General features: G+C 42.9%; 1 protein-coding gene across 1 annotated transcript in view; it reads left to right on the top strand.

The window, feature by feature from the left end:
- Positions 1–25,819, top strand: part of RANBP10 (RAN binding protein 10) — a 1,949,085-nt gene that overhangs the window by 1,104,323 nt on the left and 818,943 nt on the right. Inside the window, exon 8 of the mRNA XM_044081464.1 lies at positions 3,189–3,297. Within this exon, the coding sequence (XP_043937399.1) occupies positions 3,189–3,297 (109 nt within the window). The remainder of the gene's footprint in view (positions 1–3,188; positions 3,298–25,819) is intronic.

The following is a 25,819-nucleotide window of genomic DNA, read 5'->3' as shown; positions in this document are numbered from 1 at the left end:
AATCTCCATTCCATCTGCAGCATGTCTTTGGGATGTGGGAGGAAACCGGAGCCCCCGGAGGAAACCCATGCAACCACAGGGAGGACATGCAGACTCTACACATAAGGCACCCCAGCTGAGGATCGAACTGGAGAACCTTTTGCTGTGAGGTGACTGCTAACCACTGCACCACCGTGGCCGCCCTACCATTAATAATTCCACCCCCCGATTGGAAATTAAGTCTTGTACACCAACCTCAGACTAAACTCAAAACCATAAACATTATTGGCTGCTACCTCCCCCCAGGCTAAAATATCCCTTTACTATAAAACCTGCTAAATTGGGCCAATCTTTCCCTTCCCCAAGAAACCATCATCCTCGGTGACTTTAACAGTAACTGGCTATCCTGTAATAATACCCACCCAACCACTCATATAAATCTACATGTTTTTTCCCAACTAATCCAGTCACCCAACCATATAAATAAAAATCTTAACAACCACACTATCCTTGATTGGATAGTAGTCAACAAAGATCCCCACTCCTACACAACAGGCTGCCTACCTGACAGCCTCAGCACCCCTACCCCCATTTTCCTCCCTAAACACCTTGCAAAAAATCCCAGTCATATCATCCATCGACAAATCTATCTGCAGTGCTACAAACTTCAATCTCCACTCCTTTATCTCGTCCCTCAAAAACTGTAACTGGGCACCCCTAAAACACCTCAACCTCACTGAAGCCCTACACTTCAAGTCCTCCTACCCCAACATCCGTGCTCCTTGAGATATGCCAGTCAAGACCAAAAGCTCCCCCTGGTTACAGAAAACCACCAGAAAACTTATAAAAATCAGGGACAAAGCATGGGAACAATGGCACCAAACCAAAACACCTTCTGCTAAACAATTCTTCGTTGAATTGCATAACAAAGTAAAAAAGCTAACAAAAACAGATAAAGCCCTTTACTATCAGTCCATCCTAAACTCCTCCTATCACAATCTCAAACACTTTTGGTCCACAATAAACTCCGTACTCCACCCAGGTCAACTTGGCACTCCTCCACCTACCAACCCCTCCTCCTCCAGCAGTATAGCTGACTCAATACACACTTCACTGAAACCATTCTATCTCTAGCCAAGCAACAACCCTCCTCACCCCCTAGCCCTGCACACAACGCCAGCCCCCCAACCCCCTCCTTCATCCTCTCCACAGTACCTACCTCCCATATAAAAAAAAAACTTCTGTCAAAACTAAAGCCCACTAAACTTGCTGCCGGCAACCTACCTGCAGATTACCTAAAAATAGCTGTGGACACCCTAGCCTACCCAATTTCCATATTAATAAACCGCTCCATATCAGAAAGCTACGTGCCCACTCTGTGGAAGAACTCTCCCATCATTCCCCTTCAAGAAGGTGATTCCTCCACTGACCCTTCCAACTACCACCCAATCGCCATCCTCTCTCCACTCTCCAAGATTCTTGAGAAATGTATAAACTCTCCGGTACTAAACGATCTATTAACTAATAATCTCTACAAAACCCAGCATGGCTTCAGGCCATTTCACAGCACCACCACCACCCTACTTTCCTTCTCTGACAAGATCCTGCACCATAAAAACAATGACCTATAATCTTCTGCTATATTTCTAGACCTATCAAAAGTGTTTGATACGGTATCTCACAACATTCTTCTCTCTGTCCTGACTAATCTCTCCTTTTTCCACTCTGTCACCAACTGACTCCACAGATATGTCTCAGGCCGACAGCAATTTGTGATTTGACATGTTCAGCTCTCACCTAGTCTTCCTGTCTCTCTCAGGGTTCTCCAAGGCTCTGTCCTTGGCCCACAACTATTCTCCCTATTCATCAACAACCTTCATACCTCCACCAAACAAGCCACTCTCATACAATATGCAGATGACTCCACTGTCATCTGCTCTGCTCTCACTTTACCAGAACTCCAAAATATCACACAAGAATCTCTCACGTGTAGAAAGCTGCCTTTCCAATGCCCAACTTTTGCTCAATCCAAACAAAACCAAACTCCTTATCTTTCAACCCTCTAAATCTATACACTCCTTCAACCTCATCACTATTCATGCCAAGAACACCACCACCATTTCCCCATCTGACTGCATAAAACTTCTAGGTGTTGAAGTAGACAACAAGCTCATATTCGACCTCCACATATCTCTCACCATAAAAAAGTTCATAAAAAGCTTGGGCACTATATAGAAACAAACAATACCTAACCAACACAGCCAGGACCGCAATCGCCAACTCCCAGCTAATCTCCACCTTACTCTGTGCCTCACCCAAACTTACCAACCTAAAGACAGATTGATCTAAACAGACTAGAATCCTGCTACAGTAAAATTGCAAAGTTTGCAACAGGTGCATCCTACCGCAGCCACCACTGCAACTCACTTAGGCAACTAGATTGGTTGAACTCCCACAACTTCTTCACCTGAATCAACTCTCATTTGCCCACAAACTAATAAACCACCCCCACAATATCCCATCACTTCAAAACTTACTACAACCCTATACTTCAAGACTCCTACGATCCAATAGCAGAAATCTACTTCTTACCACTAAACCCAAAAACTCAGCAAGTAATGCCCTTTTCTCTTATGCTATTTCCAGACTAGGTGATTACCTCCCCCCCCCCCCCCAATAACCAAACTACCTTCCAGCAGTCTATTCAAAGCCACTCTCAAGTGTCCCCTAAAAATGCACTGGTGCTCTGCCCTTGCCCAAACCCTAACACACCTCCCAGACACTCTTATTCTATTATCACCCTAAACCCTTTAGTATCGTTTGTCTACTTTTTGTTCTTTCTACTGTGCTGTGTAATCTGAATTACATGTTTATTACTGTTGGATCATCTACTAGTGTAACAGTATATTGTAAAATTCCTCTAATGTACATCTCTCTAATTTTGTACTTGTTGGAGCTTTTCTCCCCGGGCCTCCACTGAAAAAGCACCTGTGTCCAGTCAGAATTTCCCGGTAAACAAATTTAGTAAATAAGTAAAATAAATAAAATGTGCATCCTGTTGTAGTTACCCCCAAAGAGTTACTATTGTTAATATTTTCATAAGTAGTTCTTTGTTTATTGCTGCATGTTATGCATTGATTTGTTTCTTCTTGGTGTCTCTTAACCATTAGCAAAATCTGTCCTAATATCAAATGTTGGTGTTGTTTCAGGAATACAGAAGTTAGTGTTAGCAGGAAGACTGGGAGAAGCAATAGAAGCAACACGTCAGTTATATCCAGGCCTGCTGGAACACAATCCTAACCTACTTTTCTTATTAAAGTAAGTACCTCAAAATTATAGTTGCATTGCTGGCAAGACTAATCCATTACAAAGTGCAGTTATATCCTGAAGTATCTTGATACAGAAAGGGTTGATGAGCATTAAGGTTATTTTGTTACTTTGCATTAAAGTGTAGAACAAAGTCGCAGACAAATAGAACTGAAGAGTGTTGTATGTAGCTTACATAGTTTCCTGAAAATATGAAAAAAGTTTCGAAACAGTAAACCAAACAAGGTGGATCATTTAAGAATGGACCAAGTGATAAAGGTCAGATAAAGTATTAAATACTTCACAGACTGTTATGGATACAGTTAGAGCTTAGGGAGGTAGAGTTGGCTGTCTCTGTACTTGGGGGTCAATAATTTGAGAAGTTTTTAGTGCCTTCCAAAATAATGTCAAGAAAGGACTGATCAAAGGATTAGTTTAGAAGTAAACATAGTGTTGTGTACCTTGTTTCATAAAGATATTCCAATATATGCATATGGAGAATGTTTGTCCCTTTATTATTTTTGTCTGTGAGGTCTGTGCCATTGATTCAGCGAGATTCATTTAGCCATGGTTTTATTTTTTTTTTTTATTCTGATATCAGTCATTAAAATAATTATAAAAATGCTGGCAGAGGGGATAGTGTTAGGGCTATATTACATGATCGAAACCTTAGGTTATCGAGCACCTAAAGGTCAATCACGAAATATCAAACTCTTAAGATCGAAAACGACAGTTTCCACACAGGGAAACCACGCTGTTGGCCAAAAAAACAGTTATAAACAGAAATAAAGTGGGGGGCTTTGCCCCCCCCCCCGATGTGGGGGGCACAGCCCCTCCACCCCCCGAACTAAATATACCAACTCCGGGATCACTCTACAGCAGAGAAAGAACAAAATCAGTGTAACGGCCAACGACTCGTTTCCCTGTGTGGAAACGGCTGTTCGCAATTTTCAGACTTAGACATTTTGTGATCAACCTTTAGGTGTTCGATAACCTAAGGTTTCGATCACATAATAGGGAACCGTGTCAGTTTGTGTTGTGTACCCCAAAAGTTGTGGCTGAGCTTGAAAAGCTGGATGTTCATCATATAGATTACCGCTGCAGTAGTCTTAGCTGTACAGGTTACATCCTGCCAAGGTTATAACAGCCAGCCACCTTCCAAAGCTTAGGGGCACCTTCCACACGCCCAGCCTGTCAGGCAGCTTGAGCTGAGCAGACTAAAAGACAAGTTTAGCATCAAGTTTTTCCAAGTTTTACTGCTGACAGAGCACACTCCTCTGAGCCTTTCAAGGATTGACGGTCAACTTGTGCTGTTCCTTTGCTGATCAGAAAAGTTCTGTTTGGGGGGGAAAACTGCTATTTAATAATGTTGCTTATTGTTTATACTTTCCTTGTTAGAAAAGTTATTTTAAAGCTAAGAGTTTGTGTTTTAACAGACTGCCATGAGACTGTATTGTACTTTTAAAAGTAAGCGCTCTTTTTTTTTGTGTTGTTTTTTCTTCGTCCATTTAAAAGTTGTTTAAAATTGCTGAAACCCATTTGTTATGTTGTCCTATCTCGCCTTCATTCTTGCTGGTTGGGTTCGGAACAGAGCATCGGTTCTGACTCTGCCTTTTACTAAAGCTCGAGAGATTCCACTTGCTCGATTCTATACTCTATCCCATGATGCCTAGAGAAGGTAACCCAGATCTCGTTTGCTGCTAAACGAGATCTGGTACTTTTCACTAAGCTCAGGCTAAGTGAAACCATTTTCTTATGTTTTTTTTTCCAGTATTATTATAGTGTTTTGATTGAAAATAGTTAGTTAGTTATAGATTTTGTGTGTTTATCCTCTAGTTGGTGTTGTTTGTTGGTTTTATCACTTGTTGCGAGCTGTTGTGGTTGGCCGTCGCTGTCACTATGCCCTAAACCTCCCTATCCAGTCTCTAAAGTTTTGAGTTATCTTTCAAACCTGCTTAACTCATTCACTCCAGAGCAGCTCAGGAAATGCTTCCTGCATACTTCCACCATAGGAACAACTGTGCAGCCTGAGCTCATTTTCAGATTATCCATTTGTAATGCCATACAGAAAACAAATGTTCATAACTCTATAACCATAAGAGCTAGACTAAAAATGTAAATGCGTAAGTTGTTCAGCAGACACTGACCTTTCCAACAATCTAAATGTTGATAGGTTGTATTTAAGTCATTATTAAATATTTGTCAAGGAATGCTGATATTATGCATATGTTTTTTTTACCTTTTTGGCAAAACAAATCACAGTACCTTGGTGAATGTACCATGTAGACCCATACAATTTGTAATTATTTTGTATGCATGTCAGCTTTAAAATGATGCCTTGACCATTACTGTGTGATGCTCCTTAACTGATAAAGCATAATATCTCATCACCTGTGACAGACAGATTACATATCAGTGTACAAGTTGTATGTCGCAATGTTAGCTGCAAAATGATGCATCGTGTGTCGTCACCATGCTCCTTTGCAAAAGATTTGAGCATAATAATGAGAAATTTCTTAATTTCCATAATGTGACAAATACGCTGAGTATTTCATTTCTCTCCTTGTCATAGATGATTAATTTTTTAGTCGAAGTTGATGTTTGTTCTGCTGTGAATATTGTACTTCACCCCCTTGACCTTACTTCCTTGCACACATATTCACAGAAGTATGGCACATATATTAAATTTCATGTTCCTACAAGCAAAGTGGGATATCTGTCCATGTATGATATTCCCAATTCATGTTATTGTTTGAAGTTGTACATTTTGATAGTGGCTTCAAAATGATACCTTGTTTTTCTTAGCAGAGTTAGTTACCAAAATATGAAATATTAATTTTCGTAACCTAATTCATAAACTGTGATATCTGTACATGTATCCTACAGATACAGTTCATTACTATGTTGTAAGTGCTAATGCTGCCTTCAAAATGGAGTCTTACTGAACATGTTGACATATTCTGTAGCAAAGTTATTTACCAAAATATGAAAAATATCATTCATTTCATAACCCAAGTCATAAACTGATATCTGCATATGTGTATAGCATACAAATACAGTTCTTTTACCATTTTGTAAGTACTAATACTGTCTTCAAAATGTAGTCTTACTCAGCATGTTGGCGTGTTCCTTACCACAGTTATTTCCCAGAATATGAAAAATACAATAACATTTCATAATCTAAGTCGTAAACTGCGATATCTGTACATGTGTACAGCATCCAGATAGTTCTTTTACCATCTTGTACGTACTAGTTCTGTCTTCAAATGAGGTCTTAAAACATGTTAAAATGCTCTGTAGCCATTTACCAAAATATGAAACACAATAAATTTCATAACCTGTCATAAAATATATCTGTACATGTGTACAGCATACAGATGCCTTCATCTGTATCTTACAGTAGAAACAAAGGTAAAATTGAAAGAAACTGAATAAAAGAAACATTGGAAAATTCTGCATGACTCCACATTGACAAAAAACAAAATCTGGCATGTGCACTCATCAAGGTGATAACTTTTAGTAATGTGAATAACAATAGCAGCTGATGGAGGTTTTACCTGACAGGTGATAATGACTGTGTTATAGTGTAATTTTGCATATTGTAAGTTAATAATGTGGTAATGACTTGCATTTCATTACTGCAAGGTTCTGCATGCTCAGACAATGGTGATAATTGCACGTAACCTGTTGAGTAGACATTCATTGCATTCCTGGTGCAGGTGTAATGTAAGACTGAGTCATTATCTGTTACGGAAAGACCAGAGTAATTCTGTAAAAGTAGTGTAACAATTGTACATTACTGAGCCCTTCCTCTCACCTAAACTGTACACACAAACACAGAAAGTCAGAAATATTGCCCTGCATACTGAGTTGCCAGAACTAGGTAAAAGTAGTAATAAAATTTATATGACATTTATATCAGAGCCTTTCCTGTCACCTAAACTGTACACACCAGTGAAAGAGCCAAAATCATTGGCCAATAGTTTTGTTTGATCCATGTCAAGATTACTGTAAAAATGGAAACATTTATCTCACTCGGCCATTTCTGTGATTAGAATCAGACATATAAATGATAAAGCCAGATTATTGTTCAGCATATCTGGTTGAGCAATGCTAGTGATATTGTAAAAGCAGTAAAACCATTTAAATCCTTGAGCCATTCCTTTCACATGAAATGTATACGCAAACAGAGCAAGAAATAGTTCCCCAAGTTATACGGTTGATCACTGGCAGCACTGATGCAAAATTAGTTCTCATCTGAACCGTCCACACAAATAACAGTCACCCCCCCCCCCCTTCCAAAAAAAAAAAAAAAAGAAAACTGCGGTATGGAAGGAAATTGATAAAACCAAATTCTGTAGAAAATACATTTCTTTCACTAGAGACTAGAGAAAACATGGAGATATGAATGTGTTTACAGGATCAGATTAAGAGAGAAGTGGTTATCTTGAGGAGGAAACTACCACATTGACAATACGTCTGTAAGAGTTGCTCCAGTCGTTTGGCATTTAGGAACGTTTGTGGACAGTGACCTAACCTTTGGCCAACAACTTAGAACATCCACAAACATACCTTACTAAAAGGATACAAGGCCTAAACAATACATCTTACATGGACAGACTCAAAGCCATTTCACTATACACTATAGTCTGCGATAAGGGGATGAAAGCGCTTAACAGTTCATGTGGATTTTAGTTTCCTATACTGTGATACTGTGGATTGTCTTCAATAAATATATCTTTGGATATACACCATTTTTGCCTTATTCGAGTAAGCCTGCACGCTACTTTTTAAACCTAGCTGGGACAGTGAGTTGGTGGTCTTTTAACAATTCTGGTGTTGCCATTTGTGTTTGAATATTTACTGTTGCAGTCATCACATTTGGGTTATCTGCTTGCAGTAGCCCTCAGTCGGCCTGATTAACAAAGTCTTGGGTCCTCTGTTGCTGTCTCTTCTTCTGTGACGTCAGGTCGTCAGGGGTGTAAAACATGCAGCCGACGTCATTACATCAGTCTTTTCTTGCCGAGCGGTGCCCGAAGCAGAAGCAGTTCGCAAGTGCTGGTCGGCCAACTTCTGAAATTTTCGTTTTTGAGTTTCAGAACCGAAGTCTTCAAGTACCCCATTGGGGAAACTTTTTCTTGCTCTAATCTGATGTCAGTAAAAGTAAATAATTGCATTTCTTGTAGAAAGCAAATACAAATACCTCAAAGATTTTCATTCGTACTGTATTCCTTGCCTAGGCCCTGACCACGATATACCTCGCTGTCGGTTTTGTGCCTTATTTAAACCACAAACTATCCATTGTCTGTATATTTGCGCTTCTAAATATTTTGGTGCTCAGTTCAGTTATCCTGATATGTCTTCTGACATTCCGAAAAAACGCAAAGATAAAGAGAGAGACAGGCCGCCTAGATCCAAAGCTACCGATGCTTCTAAGCCAGTCACCAGTTCGCCGGTACTCAGTGAGGCGCTTTCGCAGCCTCTAATTCCTGCTTCTGATTCACAGGCCTCTACTGAGACCCATTCGGAGTTCGGTATGCCGCAAGATACTTCAACTGTGGAACCTGCGGATGTCTCTACCTTGGATGGGTCCAGAGCTGCTGTGCAGGCACTGGCTTCTGAGGGTGTATTCAGGCCTACTGACTTGCATATTTAACCAGCGCCATCTTCTTCTTCAAGGCCTAAAACTCGAACCATGCCTAAAAAGCTGACGCCCAGACCGCATGGTCAGGCCTCTATGCCTAAAAAACAAATAAGAATGGCTGAAGACCTTATTACTTTAAGGGAAGCCAACCTTCCTCCTCTGCGACCTAGGACTGAGTTTGCTTATGATACTTCTCACCAGGATTCTGAACTTTGTTTCCTCTGATGACCAGGATTTACCCTTATCTACCTATGAGGATTCTGATGCTGAGGACTCTATTCCCTCTTATTCCCCCCCAGAGGATTTCTCTTTTGGTGAAACCTTGCATACTCTCAGGGAGCATTTTCATTGGGAAAGTCAGGATTTCTCTGATTCTAAAAAGAGGCTTAGGGATTTCTTACTCCTGCCCCAGCACAGGCCTTTAGCTATACCTCCTGTACTGGACATTGTTGATGATGCTTTTTTGGAATCTAGCATGGCCCCTGACTCTTTACCTCCTGCTCCCAGAAAACCTAATATTACAGGGTTCCTGACTCTCACAAGATCCTTTTCAAAAATCCTACTGCAGATCCTGAAACCATTTCACAGGGACTCAAGGGCATTAAAGCTACTACTGCTAAAAATCCTACCCCCTTTGGTAGAGACTCCAGGGCGCTGGATAGATGGGGTACGAAGGTATACACTTCTGCAACCTTGGCCATTAGGGCCTTGAATTGCCAGTTTCATATGTTAAAGTATCAGCAGCATATTACTGGATTGCCTAAACAGAAAATGATGTTGATTCCTGATTGTGCTGAAAATAAGGATTTATATGATTTAATGCATTCTGCTGAACAAGTTGGTAAACATGCGTTGCAATGTGGTTTTGATTCACTAGAGGCATCTTGCAGGGCTGCTGTAACTGGGTCTGTACTTAGAAGGCATGCTTGGCTTAAGGAGCAATCTTTGCCAGATCATGTTAAAGAGAAATTACTGGATGCTCCCTTAAATCAGGACCGCCTGTTTGTCAACAAGGCAGAAAAAATTATTTTAAAAGATGGAGGAAAAAGCTAAATCTATGAATGTTTGCAAGTACAGCCTCCAAGATTTAGTAGGCATTGGCTTTCTAAGAATTGGTCCTTTCCTGCCTCTTCCAGACCTTCCCAGTCCAAACCCAGATCCAGCAGAGCACCCAAGCTTCAGTCCCAGGGGACGCACAGGACTAAGCAGTGGGGGGCCTCCACTTCCAAATCTGGGAGTAATGAAACTCCCCCTATGATAAACTGCCTCAATGACTTATTTTTAAAACTTCCAAGCACTTCTCATCTGACTACCTCTTTGGGGAGAAAGACTGCACTTCATGCAAAGAACTGGGGACTCATTACCCAGGACAAATGGGTTTTGATTTTAGTCTCCCAAGGATACAGATTTCACTTCCACACGTTGCCAACTCCAAGCGGTTGGCCGGCTCTACCTCCAAATCAGTGGGCAGAGGCCCAAAAGTAAGTACTCTCTCTCTCTTAAGCATAGGGGCTATTCAGTTGGTACCAGAAGAGGAAAAGGGACAAGGTTTCTACTCAAGACTTTTCCTGGTACCCAGAAAAGACAATTCATGGCGTCCTATCCTGGACCTTGGGATTCATGGTCTCTTGCATTCTTCTAATTCCATATGCAAGACTGCATATGAGGAAACTACAATGGTATCTAAAAAGCCTATGGTGTCAACATTCTCAGGATTTAGAAGCAGTGATTCCTGTCATACCTTGCCTACGCCTAGAGTTCCTTTTGTGGGCAGAGGCCTGCCACCAAAACAAGGAAGTACCATTCACACTACCCCCTGCCGCCCAAACCCTAACAGACTCATCAGACTATGCATGGGGGGGGGCACATCTGGCAGGGAAGTGCATTCAGGGCAAATGGAACCCAAGTCAAATGCACCTGCACATCAATCAAAAAGAAATGTTAGCTGTACAGAATGCTCTGACAGCCTTCAAGGACCACATTCTTCCAGGACAATTAATGGTAGACGGACAACACCACTGTCATGTGGTACATAAACAAGCAGGGGGGTACACATTCTTACCCCCTCTACAGACTAGCCATGGCATTGTGGAACACACCCTTGAGCTTCCAAGTTCATCTACAAGCTCAATTCCTGCCAGGAAAACTAAATACACTGGCAGACGGACTAAGCAGAAACCTCATGGACTCACATGAGTGGAAACTGGAACCAAGGATTTTCAACATGTTGACAAGCAAATGGGGGGAGCCCAGATATATACCTGTTTGCTTCCCCCCCAGAACTATCAACTGGACACATTTTGCGTAAGGATTCCCCACAAGCTAGTTTGGAAAGTGGATGCTCTATCCTTCAGCTGGAAAAACCTATCAGTTTATGCCTTTCCTTTTCTTCCTCTGCTCTCCAAGGTACTACTAAAGATCAAACAGGACAAGCCAAGAATGATTCTAATTGCACCAGATTGGCCTCGCCAACACTGGTACCCACTCTTGCACAGTGTGTCACGCTTGGCTCCATGGCACCTGCCTCTCAGACTCCTTCCCTGTTGTCTCAGCAGGAGAACCAGATTCTGCACCCTCAGCTGCAAACCCTGAACCTAGCAGCCTGGCTAATTACCTAATCTCTCCTTTACCATCCCTCAGTAAATCAGTGATGGATATAATTTTAGAGGCAAGGAGGCCTAATACTAGAAAATCTTATGCTGCAAAATGGAAAAGATTATGTGCCTGGAACCAATCTCAAGGAATGAATGCAGCAGTGCCCAATTTACCTCAGATTCTACAATACTTGACTGAGATGCTTCATAAGGGCTTGTCTTTTTCCTCCATCAAAATTCATGCCTCAGCCATTTCACCTCATTATAGCACAGAGCCTCCCCTCTTCTCTCACCCACTGCTCAAGCAGTTCCTCAGTGGGGCCAAAAATGTAATGCCACCCAGGAGAGCTCCAACTCCAGCCTGGGATCTTAACTTTGTCTTGGAGAAACTCTCTCTTCCTCCTTTCGAGTCAACTGCTACTGCAGGTTTAAAATTTATTTCCTGGAAAACAGCTTTCCTTTTAGCAATCACTTCTGCAAGAAGGGTATCTGAATTACAGGCCCTTATGGCAGTGGAACCTTTCATCATCTTTCATGGTGTCCCTCAGAACCAATCCCTCCTCCATATGCCCATGGTGGTACCCAGTATGGCTCTTGATCAGTCCATTCATTTACCTACCTTCTTTCCTAACCCACAGAACAAAGGGGAACAGATACTGCACTCTTTAGATGTGCACAGACAGCTTAGATTCCACTTGGACAGGACTAAACCTCAAAGGAAATCTGAACAACTGCTGGTGGCTCTTGCTGCAGGGACAGAGGGGAAAGTTATTTCAAAACGGATAGGCCACTGCATTCATTTCTGCTATAAGCACCGTGGTAAACCTATCCCACAGGGTATCAGACCCCATTCAACCAGGGCTGCATCTACCTCTACAGCCTTTCTCAGGAGCGTCCCTACTAGGGACATCCTAGAAGCTGCTACCTGAAGTTCTGTGCATACTTTCACCAAACATTATCATTTGCCAGTTTTCTCTAAATCCAGAGCTGGTTTTACCACTGCAGTCTTGCAGGGCCTTATAGCTGGTCCTAATTCTATTTGAATTCCTCCTCCCAACCTTAGCTTTGGAAATCAACCCAAATGTGTAATGACTGCAACAGTGAAACACGAAGAACATAGTACAGTTGTATACACTTACCATAAATGTAGATATTCAAGTGTATTCACTGTTGCAGTCATGGTTACCCTCCCTCCAGCCCCTTTTCTTCTTTTGGCTATACCTCTACTCTCACTTACTATGCTTTAAAAGCTTTTTGGTGTGTGCTTTTTTGTTGGAGGTATATCCCTTGTATTTATAGATTTAATTGCTTCCCATTAGGTGGGCTCCTGACATCTGGGGCAAGAAAAACTGATGTAATGGTGTCGACTGCATGTTTTACACCCCTGATGTAATGGAAGCAGGGACAGCAACCGACGCAGGACCAAAGACTTTGTTCATCAGGCCGACTGAGGGCTACTGCAAGCAGATAACCCAAATGTAATGACTGTAATGAATACACTCTAACATCTACATTTATGGTAAGTGTACACAACTGTACTTTGACAGCGGGGTTTTATTTATTTACTAGAAGTTTTAATATTCTATGCTGATTGTCTTTAACAAAATGTAGTTTTGTTCTAAGCTTGGATCTAAGTCATTTTAAAACATGTTTTTGTTACAAGTGCACTATGGCACTATGCAAATAGGGAGTAAGTGTTGCTGTGTTTCATTGCCTCATTTTTTAGTTGCTTAATTTGGAGACGTCCTTGAGATCTTGAAACAGAGAGGTGATTGGAAGCCCAAAAACCCTTCCTCCGAGGAATCTGTTTTCCTGCATGCGTTTTGTGCTCGACCATCTACCTCTTGGGTGACCCCGCCTGCAGACAAGGTTGTTCAGCTTGTGGTGCAGCGTGCCTGGAGGAACCCTGACACTGTTGAGGCAATCCAATGAGACCAGACAAGATTCTCTCCCCTCCTGAAGAAAGTCCATATTGGTCAAAAGGTTTAGCAGTAGATGCGATGGTGGCAGCGGCAACAAAGAAAGAGCTCGCTGAGGAGAGCCACACTGTTCACCCACCTAACAGAGAGTCCAGAGCGGTGGACAGACCTGGGGAAGCAAGTATTTGCTTCATCGACCTTTGCAGTTCGATCCTTGAACTACCTGGCATATTTCACCAGACACCAGAGAGACCTCATGTCCGAACTCTCTGGTACTCCATCAGGATAGGTGTCTGACAAGGTTAATGACAAGGTAGTCTCACAGCTAATGACTCTGGAATCGGTATCAAATTCGTCCATGAGGTTAATTTCACATGCAACCGAAGGGGCAGCAAGAGCTGTGGGTTCAGGTGTAGTTATGAGATGTCATGCCTGGATGTGCCTATGTGACTTTGAGGATCCTTTCAAGTCTTCCTTCCTTAACGCTTCAGTGGAAGTGTCTTCCCTGTGACATGCTAGCCAGGTGTGTGAGCAGGATGGCGAGACCCTGTCTGCCGTGGGTGTAGTTTCTCTACTCCTCAGCGCTCCTTGTCCAGGAACCAGAGAAGTGGGAAATTCTGGCACAAAACGTCTCTGGGTCCTTTTTGTGACACACGTGATGAGTTCGCCCCAGAGGCAGAGGGTGCATCGGTTCCAGAAGACGCCCCTGAAGAGGCAGTGGAGGTCCACATAATCAGGGCTCCAGAGATTCGTTCTCTGGACAGGCCTATCAACATTCCTGAAGAGCATCCCGATTGCTTTCCAATGGAAGCAGTTGGGGGACGTCTTTCTCTGCACCCCAGTGCCTGGTTATTAATTACCACCAATTTTTGGGTGCAGAAGATAACCAGAGGTTACCAACTTCCATTTGATTCCTACCCAAAGCCACCAAAACGAATTCCCGATGTTCCACCCAGTCTAAGGGAAGAAGCAGCTCTACAGATAGAAAAGCTGTATTTAATGAAAAGCTGTATTTAAAGAGAGTCATCCAGAAAGACCCACCAGACCAGATTGGATCTGGATTCTCCTCAAGATTCTTTTTGGTGCCAAAAAAGACAGGGAACTGGAGACCAGTTTTGGACATCAGCTGTTTAAACAAGTTCATCACTCAGACAAAATTCCGGATGGTCATGGTTAGTCCATTCTCCCCTTTCTGGAGGAAGGCGATTGGATGTGCTCGATAGACCTTCAGGATGCCTATTACCACATCAAAATGGACAAACGCTCCAGAAGGTTCCTTCGCTGCTGGCTGGGAGCCAATCATTACCAATTCCGCACTGTGCCCTTTGGACTCTGTATAGCCCTGAGCGTGTTCACCAAATGCATGCAGCAGTGACAGCTCACTTGAGACTACAATGATTCTGGGCGTTTTCCATACTTAGACAGTTAGCTCCTCACCGCCCCCACCAAGCATTTACTGGTAACAGCCTTGTACTGTACCCTCTCTGTGGCAAATCTTCTGAGAATCTCTATAAACTTGGAGAAATCCAATCTTTGGAATCTATAGGGGTGAATTTCAATACCTTTTCTTGCTTAATCTCTCCCAGATCATAGGCTATGAAGACTAAGGATCCAGTTCCGAGTGATACTCTGCCACGACATGGTTTCAGCTCGAGAGGTCCTGCAGGTGTTAGTCAATGGCAGCAGCAATATCAATAGTACCCCTTGCAAGGCTTCATATGAGACTCCTGCAGTGGCTTTTGTTAACCCAATGGTATCCAAATCGCTACCAGTTGTCCTTCCAGATTCGAATAACAAATCAATGCAAGCAAGACCTATCTTGGTGGGTGAAGTCAGGGACAGAACCTTGGAGCCGATCCTTCCACCCCTCTCAGCCCAGCGCCATTGTGACCACGGACGCTTCCCTGATAGGGTGGGGTGGGGGCATTTTCAGGGAATGACAGTCCAAGGCACATGGTCCGATTTGGAGGCCAAGCTGCATATAAACGTTTGACATCAAGTTTCTATCTTGGAAATCTCTCTTTCTGGTGACCATTACATCGGACAGACACATTTCCAAGCTCCAGACTCTTTGCATGAGGCATCCTTATTTGATTTTCCATAAGGACAGAGTATCACTACAGACCAATCCTTCTTTCCCAAAGTAATTTCTGAGTTCCCTATTAATCAGACTATTGACCTACCAGTGTTCTTTCCTAAGTTTTTGTACAAGGGAGAGTATCGTTTACATTTACTTGATGTTCACAGACAACTGAGATTTTACTTGGGACAAAAACAATCCGTAAATCAGACCAGTTATTTATATCCTTCTCTGGTTCAAAAATGGGAAAGTCAGACTCTAAATGACCTTATCTGAATGGCTTAGAGATTGTATAATTTTCATTTATCACCAAGAAAGTCTGCTCCGCCAAACATCAGAGTTCACTCCACCAGATCAATGGCAACTTCTGTGGTGTTCCACTCGAGCTTCCATGGACGAAATCTGTCCAGCAGCTACATGGGCTTCTTTCCATAAATTTATCACTCATTACAAATTGGATCTGGTCTCCAGGGGAAGAGCTTCTTTTGGCTCAGTGGTGCTCAGGAATGTTCTTCCATAAGGGCCGCCTAAGTGACATAAGGTAGCTGGGGACTGTCCTATCTGCGATGAATGGATGAAGATCAACAACACAGATGGAACGTTATGGTAAGACATAACTTCTTTATTTTAACAAATAACTAATGAAAGTCATTTGTCCTTAATTTTTTTTTACTCTTTCCTGTTGTCTGCCAGTTATTCTTCTCGGCTTGACATTTGAGGCTAGGTCCCAAACAATCCATTTCATATGTTTGATCAAGGAAGTTGTTTTTAGAAAGAAAAGAAACTGCAGTGTCCAGGGTTTCAAAGGTCTGGTGCCTTCTTGGAAAAATTACGAAGTCTTGCTGGAAATAAAAGATGAACTTTTCATTGTTGTTGAAGTTTCTTAATTAGTGGTAAACATTCCTTCCTTTTTGCTGCCACTGTAGAAGAGTAGTCATTCTCAAACCTAATAATGTTGTCATATTTAATTGGGGAATTGGTCCATGCTGACTTCAGAACCAGTTCTTTGTCCTGTGAAGAGAAAAAAAGAACTATAACCGATCTTAATTTAGTTTTGTCCTTGTTGTACATGGCTGAATTAGTCGAAGACCGATGTACCCTCTCAATTCCATATGAAAAGGCTTCTTGCAGATTTAAAGCTTTGGGAAGCCAGTTTGTGAGGAAATTGGTTATGTCTTAAGCCTCCTGCTGGATTTGTTCTCGATCATCCACTTTTAAAAATGTATTTTACTTCAAAAGAAATTTCACTTGTAGTTCTTGTTCTGTTAATCTCCCATCCAGGTCATTTAATGAGTTTTTCATCCCAGTTATTTGGATCTTTTGTTGCTGCATCATTTTTTTTTAAACGTCTATTTGCCTGGGGGTTTATTCTTTATACAAATTCGGTTTACTGTCCATTTTATTAAATTTTTTGGTTAGTTCAGACATGGTGACTAATAAGGTTTGCAGGTCCTTCTTTGAAGACTGGTCTTGAAAGTTGTATTTTGCATTGCGCATCTTGTGACACTATCAGTAGGCTTTCTGTTCAAGTTTTTGACAGGAATTTTGTAAAATACCGGCATTGTTTCAGACAAAACAAACCACTGACCATTAAATATTATATCCTGTAAATGTTATGTTCATCTCGCCTTCTTTCTTTCTGGTTGGGTTCGGAGCCGATCTCTGCTCCAACTCGATCACTTCTAAAGCTCAAAAAGTCCTTACTGACGCGAGGCTTAAACTCTTATCCCAGCATGCATAGCGGTAGCTACCCAGATCTCATTTGCCGCTTGCAGTGTCGAGATTGTCTTCTGCTGGCTCAGGCTAAGTATTGTATTTTCCTGTCAAAAATTATTTGTTTAGACTAATTTCCTTAGAGTTTAGAGTTTTTTTTATTCTTTATCACCCCTATCCTCGTTTCAGTTGTTTGCTGCTGTTAGGCCGTTCTTTTCTCTCGGGCCTTTTTTTCTGTGTTTTGTCAGCTACCCATTTTTTTTCTTGAGGGTTGTTGTCTTGTCCATTTATCCCTCTTGCTACTTAGGGAGAAGCAGTTTTAGTTAGAGACTTTCTCCCTTTGGGAGCAGTAGCCAATTAACTTAGAGGCCACTCCCTTCTTTTCCTTACCTCCTTTCTTTCTTAAAAAAAAAAAAAAAAAAAAAAAACACTCTATTGTTGTTTCTCCCTTTTTTGTAGTTTGTGATGTCTAAAGAATCTACAAAGCAGTCAGGATTTAAGAAATGCGACTCGTGTTGCCAAAAAATGTCCCTTACGGATGGGCACACTAGTTGTGTTTATTTAGGTGCGGTCCACCTGCAGGACTGGTGTTCTGTTTGCCATGGCCTCAGTGCACGGGTTTTGCAGGAGAGGTGCAAGAAACTGATATTGAGAGGTTTATTAAAACCTCAGGTTGAGGTTGCATTGGATACTCAGCCTTTTAAAAAGTCTGATGACAAACTGGCATCTTCATCTGCTCCACCTTCGGTACCGGCAAGTCAAAATCTACTGACTCTTTGGAGCGGATTGTTGGCTCCGAAGAGTTCTTTTCTCCAGTGGCTCCATCTGTTGCTTCGGAGCCATCCCGGAGCAAAAAGAGATTGAGATCTCTTTCTTTGGACCCGGTGAGATCTGTGCCTTACTCTCCACTTTTGCAGTCAGTGGCAGGTAATCACCGGTCCTCTGCCCATTCCTCTCGATCATCCAGGAGTTTATCAGATGATGATGTGGAGAGAGTGGTGGAACCACGGGTATTTGCTCAATTGTTGTTGAGCCCAGCCCAGAAGGAATTGGCGCCTTTGTCCAAACCAGTTTGTCTCTTTTCATCCTCAGACTGCTTCCAGTTTGGAGCCAGTGTGCATGGAAGTAGTAGTGGTGGAACCGTCTGTTCCAATGTTTGCCTTGTCTGTACTGACATTCGCTCCGAACCTCCTCGACAGTCCGCTCTGTCGAGGGGTCTGGGCACTGAGACTCCCTCGTCTGCTCCGAGGGGGGAAGTGGCATCGGACCCTTGTCCGACCCCGCTTTCCCTCTCAGAGCCTCGGCGCAGTTGAATTCGGCTCTCACATCTGCTTTGCAGCCATCGCCTTTGGTGTGGAGGAGGTCTCCAGGCTCCTCGAAGCCAGAGACTCCCTCCATTCTGGATCATGGCGCCTTCAAGGTGATGAGTGTGCTGTCCACCGAGACAGCCCCACCTTCAGCTCCATCCCCTTCGTTACCGGTGTCTGCCTCAGATCCTTCTCTCCGTCCCAAGCGTAGGGAACTGATGCTCTGGGCGCTCCACAGGGTGACCCCTCTTCTACCGAGACCTCTCCTGAGCATGCCTCAGAAGAGGTTCCCAAGAAGAAAAAATGTAACCGGAAACAGACTCCCCTGAGTCTGTCACCTCTGACACTGACTTGGATGACTCGAAAGGGTCTTCACGATCCCCTTCCTTTAAGATGTCTCATTCTCAGACATCCAGGAGATCCTTAGGCAGAGGGGAAACTGAAAGTCCCTTGCCCCTTTTGAGGACAAGTCCGTGTACCTGGATGCATTTGGTTCCCAACCTTCCTCCTCCTGGTTGTTTCCGCCTTTCGACCCACTTTTGTCTGTAGTGAGTCTAAAGGCGTGGAGTGCTCCAGAGACCATGGAGCCTGTTCCAAGAAGGCCTAACAAATTCATGACCGCACCAGATGACAAGTCTTTCCTCACCAAAGGCATGCCAGTTGATGCTGTGGTGGTGGCAAGAAGGAACTCGCGGAGACTTCCTCTTCTATCCATCCGCCAAATAAGGAGTCTAGAGCCATGGATAGATATGGGTAGCATGTTTTCTCTTCAGCGACCTTAACTCTTCGGTCGCTGAACTATTTAACACATTTCACACGACTTCAGCGGGATCTCCTTAAAGAGCTGGGAGATACCCTCCAGGATCCTTCAACTGAGGGAACGGCTTCCAAGTCTGCTAACCAGCTAGCGTCCCTTTAACCTCCATTGTCAACTTCTCTATGTGCTTGATTTCTTACTCAGCAGATGGAGCGAGTAGGGCTGCAGGCACAGGAGTGGCTCTTCGCAGACATTCCTGGATGCGCCTTTGTCAGTTTGTGGAGCCCTTTTTAAGTCCTCCTTTACGAACACCCCCTTTGACGGCTCGATCTTGTTCGGACAGCAAGTTTGAGAGACTCTTACCAGGAGTGAACCAGATGGCAAAACTCTCCCTGCCATAGGAGTCCATTTTCCACTCCATCCTGACCTTATCCCAAAGGCCAAAAGAGTGGCAAAATGTGGTTCTGTAAATCCCAGGGAGCTTCGCCAGACACTCATGAAGATAATTCTCCCAGAGGCAGAGGGGGAAATAATGGGAGATGCCAACCTTGCGGGAGGGGGGTCAGCAACAGGACGACAGGTATACGTTCTCTGCCAGTCCCTTTCAGAATCCCTGAAGGATTGCCCAGCTGCCCACCTCTGGAGGCACTCGGGGGCAGAATATCACTGTACCTAAGATCCTGGCAAGATATAACAGAAGACCAGTGGGTACGGTGCATAATATCCAGAGGTTACAAAATTCCCTTCTCCCAAACATCCCCAAGAAGTCAAAAATCATCAATCCCAGATGTTCCACCCAATCTTCGGGATCAAGCAGCTGTAGAAGTAAAAACTTTGCTGCAAAAAAGAGCCATTCAATAAGTCCCCACAGACCAGATGGAATCTGGAACTTACTCACGTTTCTTTTTAGTTCCAAAGAAGATAGGGGACTGGAGACCTAGCTTGGATCTCAGCAAGTTAAACAGGTCAGTAAATAAGACCAAGTTCCTGATAGTGACACTGCAGTCCATTCTACCCTTTTTGGGTTAGGACGATTAAATGTGCTCTATCGATCTCCAGGACACATACTACCATATAAAAATGGACAGGAGGTCCAGGAGTCATTTACGCTTCCGGCTGGGAGCCAGTCATTACCAGTTCAGAGCTGTGCCCTTTGGTCTCACCACAGCCCCCAGGGTGTTCACCAAATGCATGGCAGTAGTGACTGCTCACCTGATATGTTTGGGATTCCAGGTGTCTCCTTATCTAGATGACTGGCTCCTCACTGCCACCACCGAGCATCACCTTTTAAGGACCAGGAACCACACGATTCACACTTGTGCACGCCTAGGAATCGCAATAAATTATGAAAAATCTGCCTTGTTGCTCTCTCAGTGTATTACTTTCATAGGCACTCAACTAAATACAAGCGACATGATAGCCAAGCTCCCTCAAGAAAGGGTGCTTGCCGTTCGAGGTCAGGTCTCTTTCCTCTTGTCAAAGTCAAAGGTTCAGGTTTGATTTGTCCTGAAGGTCTTTGGTTTAATGGGTGCTGCCATTACTCTAGTTTCGTTAGCCTATTACCATATGAGGATTCTGCAATGGCTGCTCTTCACTCAGTGGTCGTATCAGGACTTACCAATGTCACACATGATCTTAATCAAGGATGCTTGCAAGAAAGATCTACAGTGGTGGCTCCACTCTCCCCTAGTCACTCTAGGCAGATCCTTTGTAGCCCCTCATCCGGTAGCCAGTTACCACGGACAGACAGTCCAAGGAACTTGGCAACCTCATGAGTACCATTTGCACAGCAATGTCTTGGAGATGAGAGCGGTGTCATTAGCGTTGCAAGCACTTCACGACTCTCAACCATTGGGCTATATAGCAATTCAGATGGACAACATGTCAGTAGTGTGGTACATCAACAAACAGGGTGGAACCAAATCTTACCCTTTATGTCGGGAGACCCTTTGAGTATGGCAGTGGGCGATCTCCTCTCAGCGTTTTCTGGTTGCAGTGCACATTCCTGCGAAGTCCAGTGTGATAGCAGACAAGTTCAGCAGGGCAATTTTCATGCCCCACGAGTGGTCTCTGAAACGAGATGTGGCGGATATGATCTTCCGCAGATGGGGCCAGCCATGCTGCGATCTTTTTGCCTCTCACCTAAACACTAAATGCAGCAGCAACTTTGCCCTAGTTCCCCCACCGGGACAGTCCACCAGAGATGCACTGGTCCACGATTGGCCCCCGGGATTCTTTACGATTTTCCCCCTTTTCTTTAATTCCAAAATTTCTTCAGAAAACAAAGTTGCTGAGTCGCAAGCTGATCCTCATTGCCCCATACTGGCCTAGTCAGATATGGTTCATGTTCCTTTGGCATTACCTGAGAGAGGAGCTTTGGATTCTGGACCCGGTTCCGGACCTCGTGACACATCAGTTGGGTGCTCTTCATCCTTCCATTCAAACTCTCAAGCTGTCAGCTTGGTTTCTCCACTTACGATCCTAGCCAGGCTCCCTGTGCATCTCACCTATGGTTCAACATATCTTAGTCTCTTCCCATAAACCAACTACTAGGAAATTTACGCTAGTAAATGGAAGAGGTTCTCCTTCTGGGCCGAGCAAAAAGACATTGATCCCTCTACAGCTCCAGTTGCAAAAATCTTCGAAAGTGGAGCAGCGGCTGCTACGATTTGTGTTCAACTGGCTGCTATTTCTAATTTTCATGTGGGCCTTCTAGGTTCTAACATCATGTCCCATAAGTTATGTAAGGCCTTTTGAAAGGTGCTACACTATTAAGGCCTCATATCCGAGAAACTCTCCATCCTTGGGATTTAAATTTAGTACTAGCTGCTCTGATCCTTCCTCCCTTTGAGCCAGCTGCTTCTTGTCTTCTAAAGTTCTTATCATGGAAGACCCTCTTCCTGATTGCTGATTGCTGTTACATCAGCTAGGCAGGTTTCCGAGTTATAGGCACTTTCCATCCGCCCGCCTTATATGATCTTGCACAAGGATAGAGTATCTCTTAGAACTAATCCTTCCTTTTTACCAAAAGTCTGCTCAGAGAATAATTTGAATCAGTCAATTGAACTTCCTGTTTTCTTTCCAAATTATGGCAACAAGGCAGAGTACAAATTACATCAAATGGAATGACCAAGGACATCAGGAAATCAGATCAACTGTTTGTATCCTTCTCTCAGAGTAAGCAAGGCTCACTGGTTTCTGAAGTGACTCTTTCAAAATGGTTGTCCAATACTATTACTTATGCTTATGAGTCTCGGAATGTCAGTCCCGGGAAAAGTGAGAGGACATTCCACTAGGTCCTTGGCTACCTCCATAGCTTTTCAAGCTAAGCTTCCTTTAGATACTATTTGTGTGGCAGCAACATGGGCTACTCCCCATGCCTTCATTACTCATTACAAAGTGGACATGGCCTCTCAGAACAGGGCCTCCTTTGGTTCCACGGTTCTGAAGTCTCTTTTCCAGTGAGCCACCCAAGATTTAGGTGCTGGGGACACTGTCCCAACCAGAAAGAAAGAGGGCGAGATGGATAACATAAAGAAATTATGTTCTTACATTAACATTCCATGTTTGTTGTCCTTTATCTCTCCTTCCTTCCTTGCGTCCCCTCCCTCCTTCCCCCATCCTGAATGATGATTGAGAGGAATTTCCCTTTTTTTTTTTTTTTTTTTTGGCTGATCTGGCTGAGTTTCCTTTGCTTTCAGCCATTGGTATACTCCTTGTCACCATGGTTGTCCTGTTGTGGGTACAAGAAGGCTTTATTGTTTAGTTACTTCTTTTATTGGGTAATTCATAATTTTCCTATCAAGTGGGGTTAGTTCTCACAAACGAGATCTGGGTAGCTACCGCTATGCATGCTTGGGATAAGGGGTTAGCCTCGAGCCAGTAAGGACTCTTCAAGCTTTAGAAGTGGCCGAATTAGAGCTGAGATCAGCTCTGAACCCAGCCAAAAAGAAGGAAGGCGAGATAAAGGACAACAAAAATGGAACGTGATGGTAAGAACATAACTTTTTTTTTTTTGTGAAGAAATTAGTCCTGATTTGCAATTTTTCCTGTCAGTAAATATCATGACTGTCAGAGCTCAAGAAAAGTGCTGCTAACTAGCTTGCATCTTGGCCACGCCCCACTCTGATACTTCTTCAAAATCTATTGCCATTGGCACTGTTTTTGGGAGGTTTGCATGGCTGCCTTCTCAGAATCTCACAAAAGATGATAAAAATGAGAATTGAAATTCTCCTTTGGATAGAGACTTAGTTTTTTTAGCCTGTTTGCTTCAGAGGTTATCAAAAAGTGCTATGAAAGGGGTAAGCTGATACAGGGAATCTTAAGATTTTTCAGCCCATATTTTCCAAGAGATTCCTTAACTCCTCATCCAGTTTTGGTAAGAAACAAAATAAACAGTCTCAACAAAATGCAGGTAAACAAATGTTTAAGAAGAAATGGCAGGGGGTTCCAAAAGGAATTTTGTAAACTCCGAAAACCAAGGACAGTCCAATAAGTCAGAATAACTATTTGAGCCCCCCCCCCCTCCCAACCTGTCACCCCTTTTATCTTCCAGAAAGACTGAATCTCCACTTTTCTGTTTGGCAGCAGATAGCTTTAGATAAATGGGTTATGTTGATCATTCATCAGGCTTATAGAAGGCAGTGGGAAGAAATCCTCCCTTCCTGGAGGTATTTCCTTAACCTCCATCCATCCACCCACCCATCCACAACTCCTTTTCCCATTTCTGCATATGGTGTCAGGGTGTCATTTCAACAGTGGCAGTCGTCTAGAGACAAAGTTTACACCACCAGGTGGCTAGCTCTGCTATGGTAGTTCTTCCATAGCATGCATACTCGCATCTATGGCCAATTTAGTGTGTCCAGTCCACCTACTGCATGTCTTTGGAATGTGAGAAGAAACCTGTGCGAACACAGGGAGAATATGCAGACTCTGCACATAAGATACCCTAGCCAAGAATTGAAACTGGGAACCTCTTGCTGTGAGGTGACAACACTATCTGTTGTGCCACTGTACCACCAGACCAGACTCTTATTTCCATCTGTCCTTCATCACCTGCTGTCACAGGGAGTGAGAGTGTCAGTTCCTCCTTACTCCTAGTGCAAAGGAAAGCAAATTCTTGGAGACCACTTTTGGATCTTTCTTTCCTAAACCTGTTTGTGATGGTGCCCAAATTCAAAATTTTGTCACTTCAGAACCTTATCTCTTCTTCATTCAAGTTTCCTGATAACACTGGATTTAAAAGATGCTTATCACATCCCTATTCATCCAGATTTCAGGTGGTACTTAGGTTGTGTGCGTCTAAATCATCCTTTGGGACTATCCAATGCACAAAGAATACTCTCAAAGTCTCTAGCTCCAGTTGTAATTCATTGCAGGCTACAGGTTATCCACATTTTCCATACTTAGACAATTTGCTGATCTTTGTAGAGTATTTTTCTAGTGTCTAGAATCTCTCTCTTGGGTGAGTGATCTCTTACACAAACTGGAATTCCAAGGGAATATTCAGCTAGTCTTTCTTGACTCCTCCTGACATGATTGTGTTTCTGGGATGTCAGTTAGACACCACAGTGTGCAGAGCTTTTCTTCCACAGGAAAAAATAGATCTGCATATTGTAGGATTTTCCACTCAGACTTCTGTCTCTGTGAGGGAATACCTCAGGATTTTCGGTCTCCTGGCTTCTGTTATTCTCATGATACCGCTACCAAGACTGCTTATGAGGAGATAGCACCCCCCCCCAACACCTTTATTGAGTTATCACTTGTGACATAGGCACATTTGCATTCATATAAAAGTAATTAAACTATATTAACATAAACATTATACTTCACATATGTTGCTTTATATCATATAACTTAATCAGTATTACGTAAATTATTCAATTTCTGCCTTTTTTAAACTAGAAACGTCTTTAAACCATAACTTACTATGCAGGCAGTCATACAGTTATGTAAATGAGAACAAACCACACCGTCACAATCCTAGTTGCAAGCATTTTACAACACAAACCATACTGACACACTCCCAGTTACAAACATTATACATCACTTGCAATCTACCCAATCATTTTCAGTCACACATTACGTAGCTCATTTAAGTCCTACCTTCTTTTAATCCTTATTCCTTCCCTGTGTGTATTGTTCCCAGAATTCCCATTTTTTCTATGTAGTTTGCTTCTACGCTTTTCTAAAGATCTCAATTCTAGTTGTTTTTTTATGTCTGTTATTATATTCACTACTTCTAATGTAGTTGGTTTAACTTTTGATTTCTATTTTCTAGTAATTGTTTTTTTGGCAGTCACCATTATTAGATACAGCAAGGCCTTACCATGTCTAGGCAGTTCAAATTCTGTATCATACCTCAGAAAAATCATCTTCATCATCAGACCAGTCTGCCCACCCAGCATCTCTGATAGTGCATCCTGCAGGGAATCCTTAAAGTCCCCCAACTCACCGCACTCCCAGAAAATATGTTCCCAATTACCTCTTTCTTTCCCTTCACACCTCCCACACTTACTGT

This window comes from Protopterus annectens, chromosome 8.part0, assembly GCF_019279795.1.
Source record: "Protopterus annectens isolate FY-2018-M chromosome 8.part0, PAN1.0, whole genome shotgun sequence".
In the NCBI taxonomy this organism is placed as follows: domain Eukaryota; kingdom Metazoa; phylum Chordata; order Ceratodontiformes; family Protopteridae; genus Protopterus; species Protopterus annectens.
The sequence above is the reverse complement of the archived record's forward strand: the minus strand, read 5'-3'. Positions and strand labels throughout refer to the sequence as shown.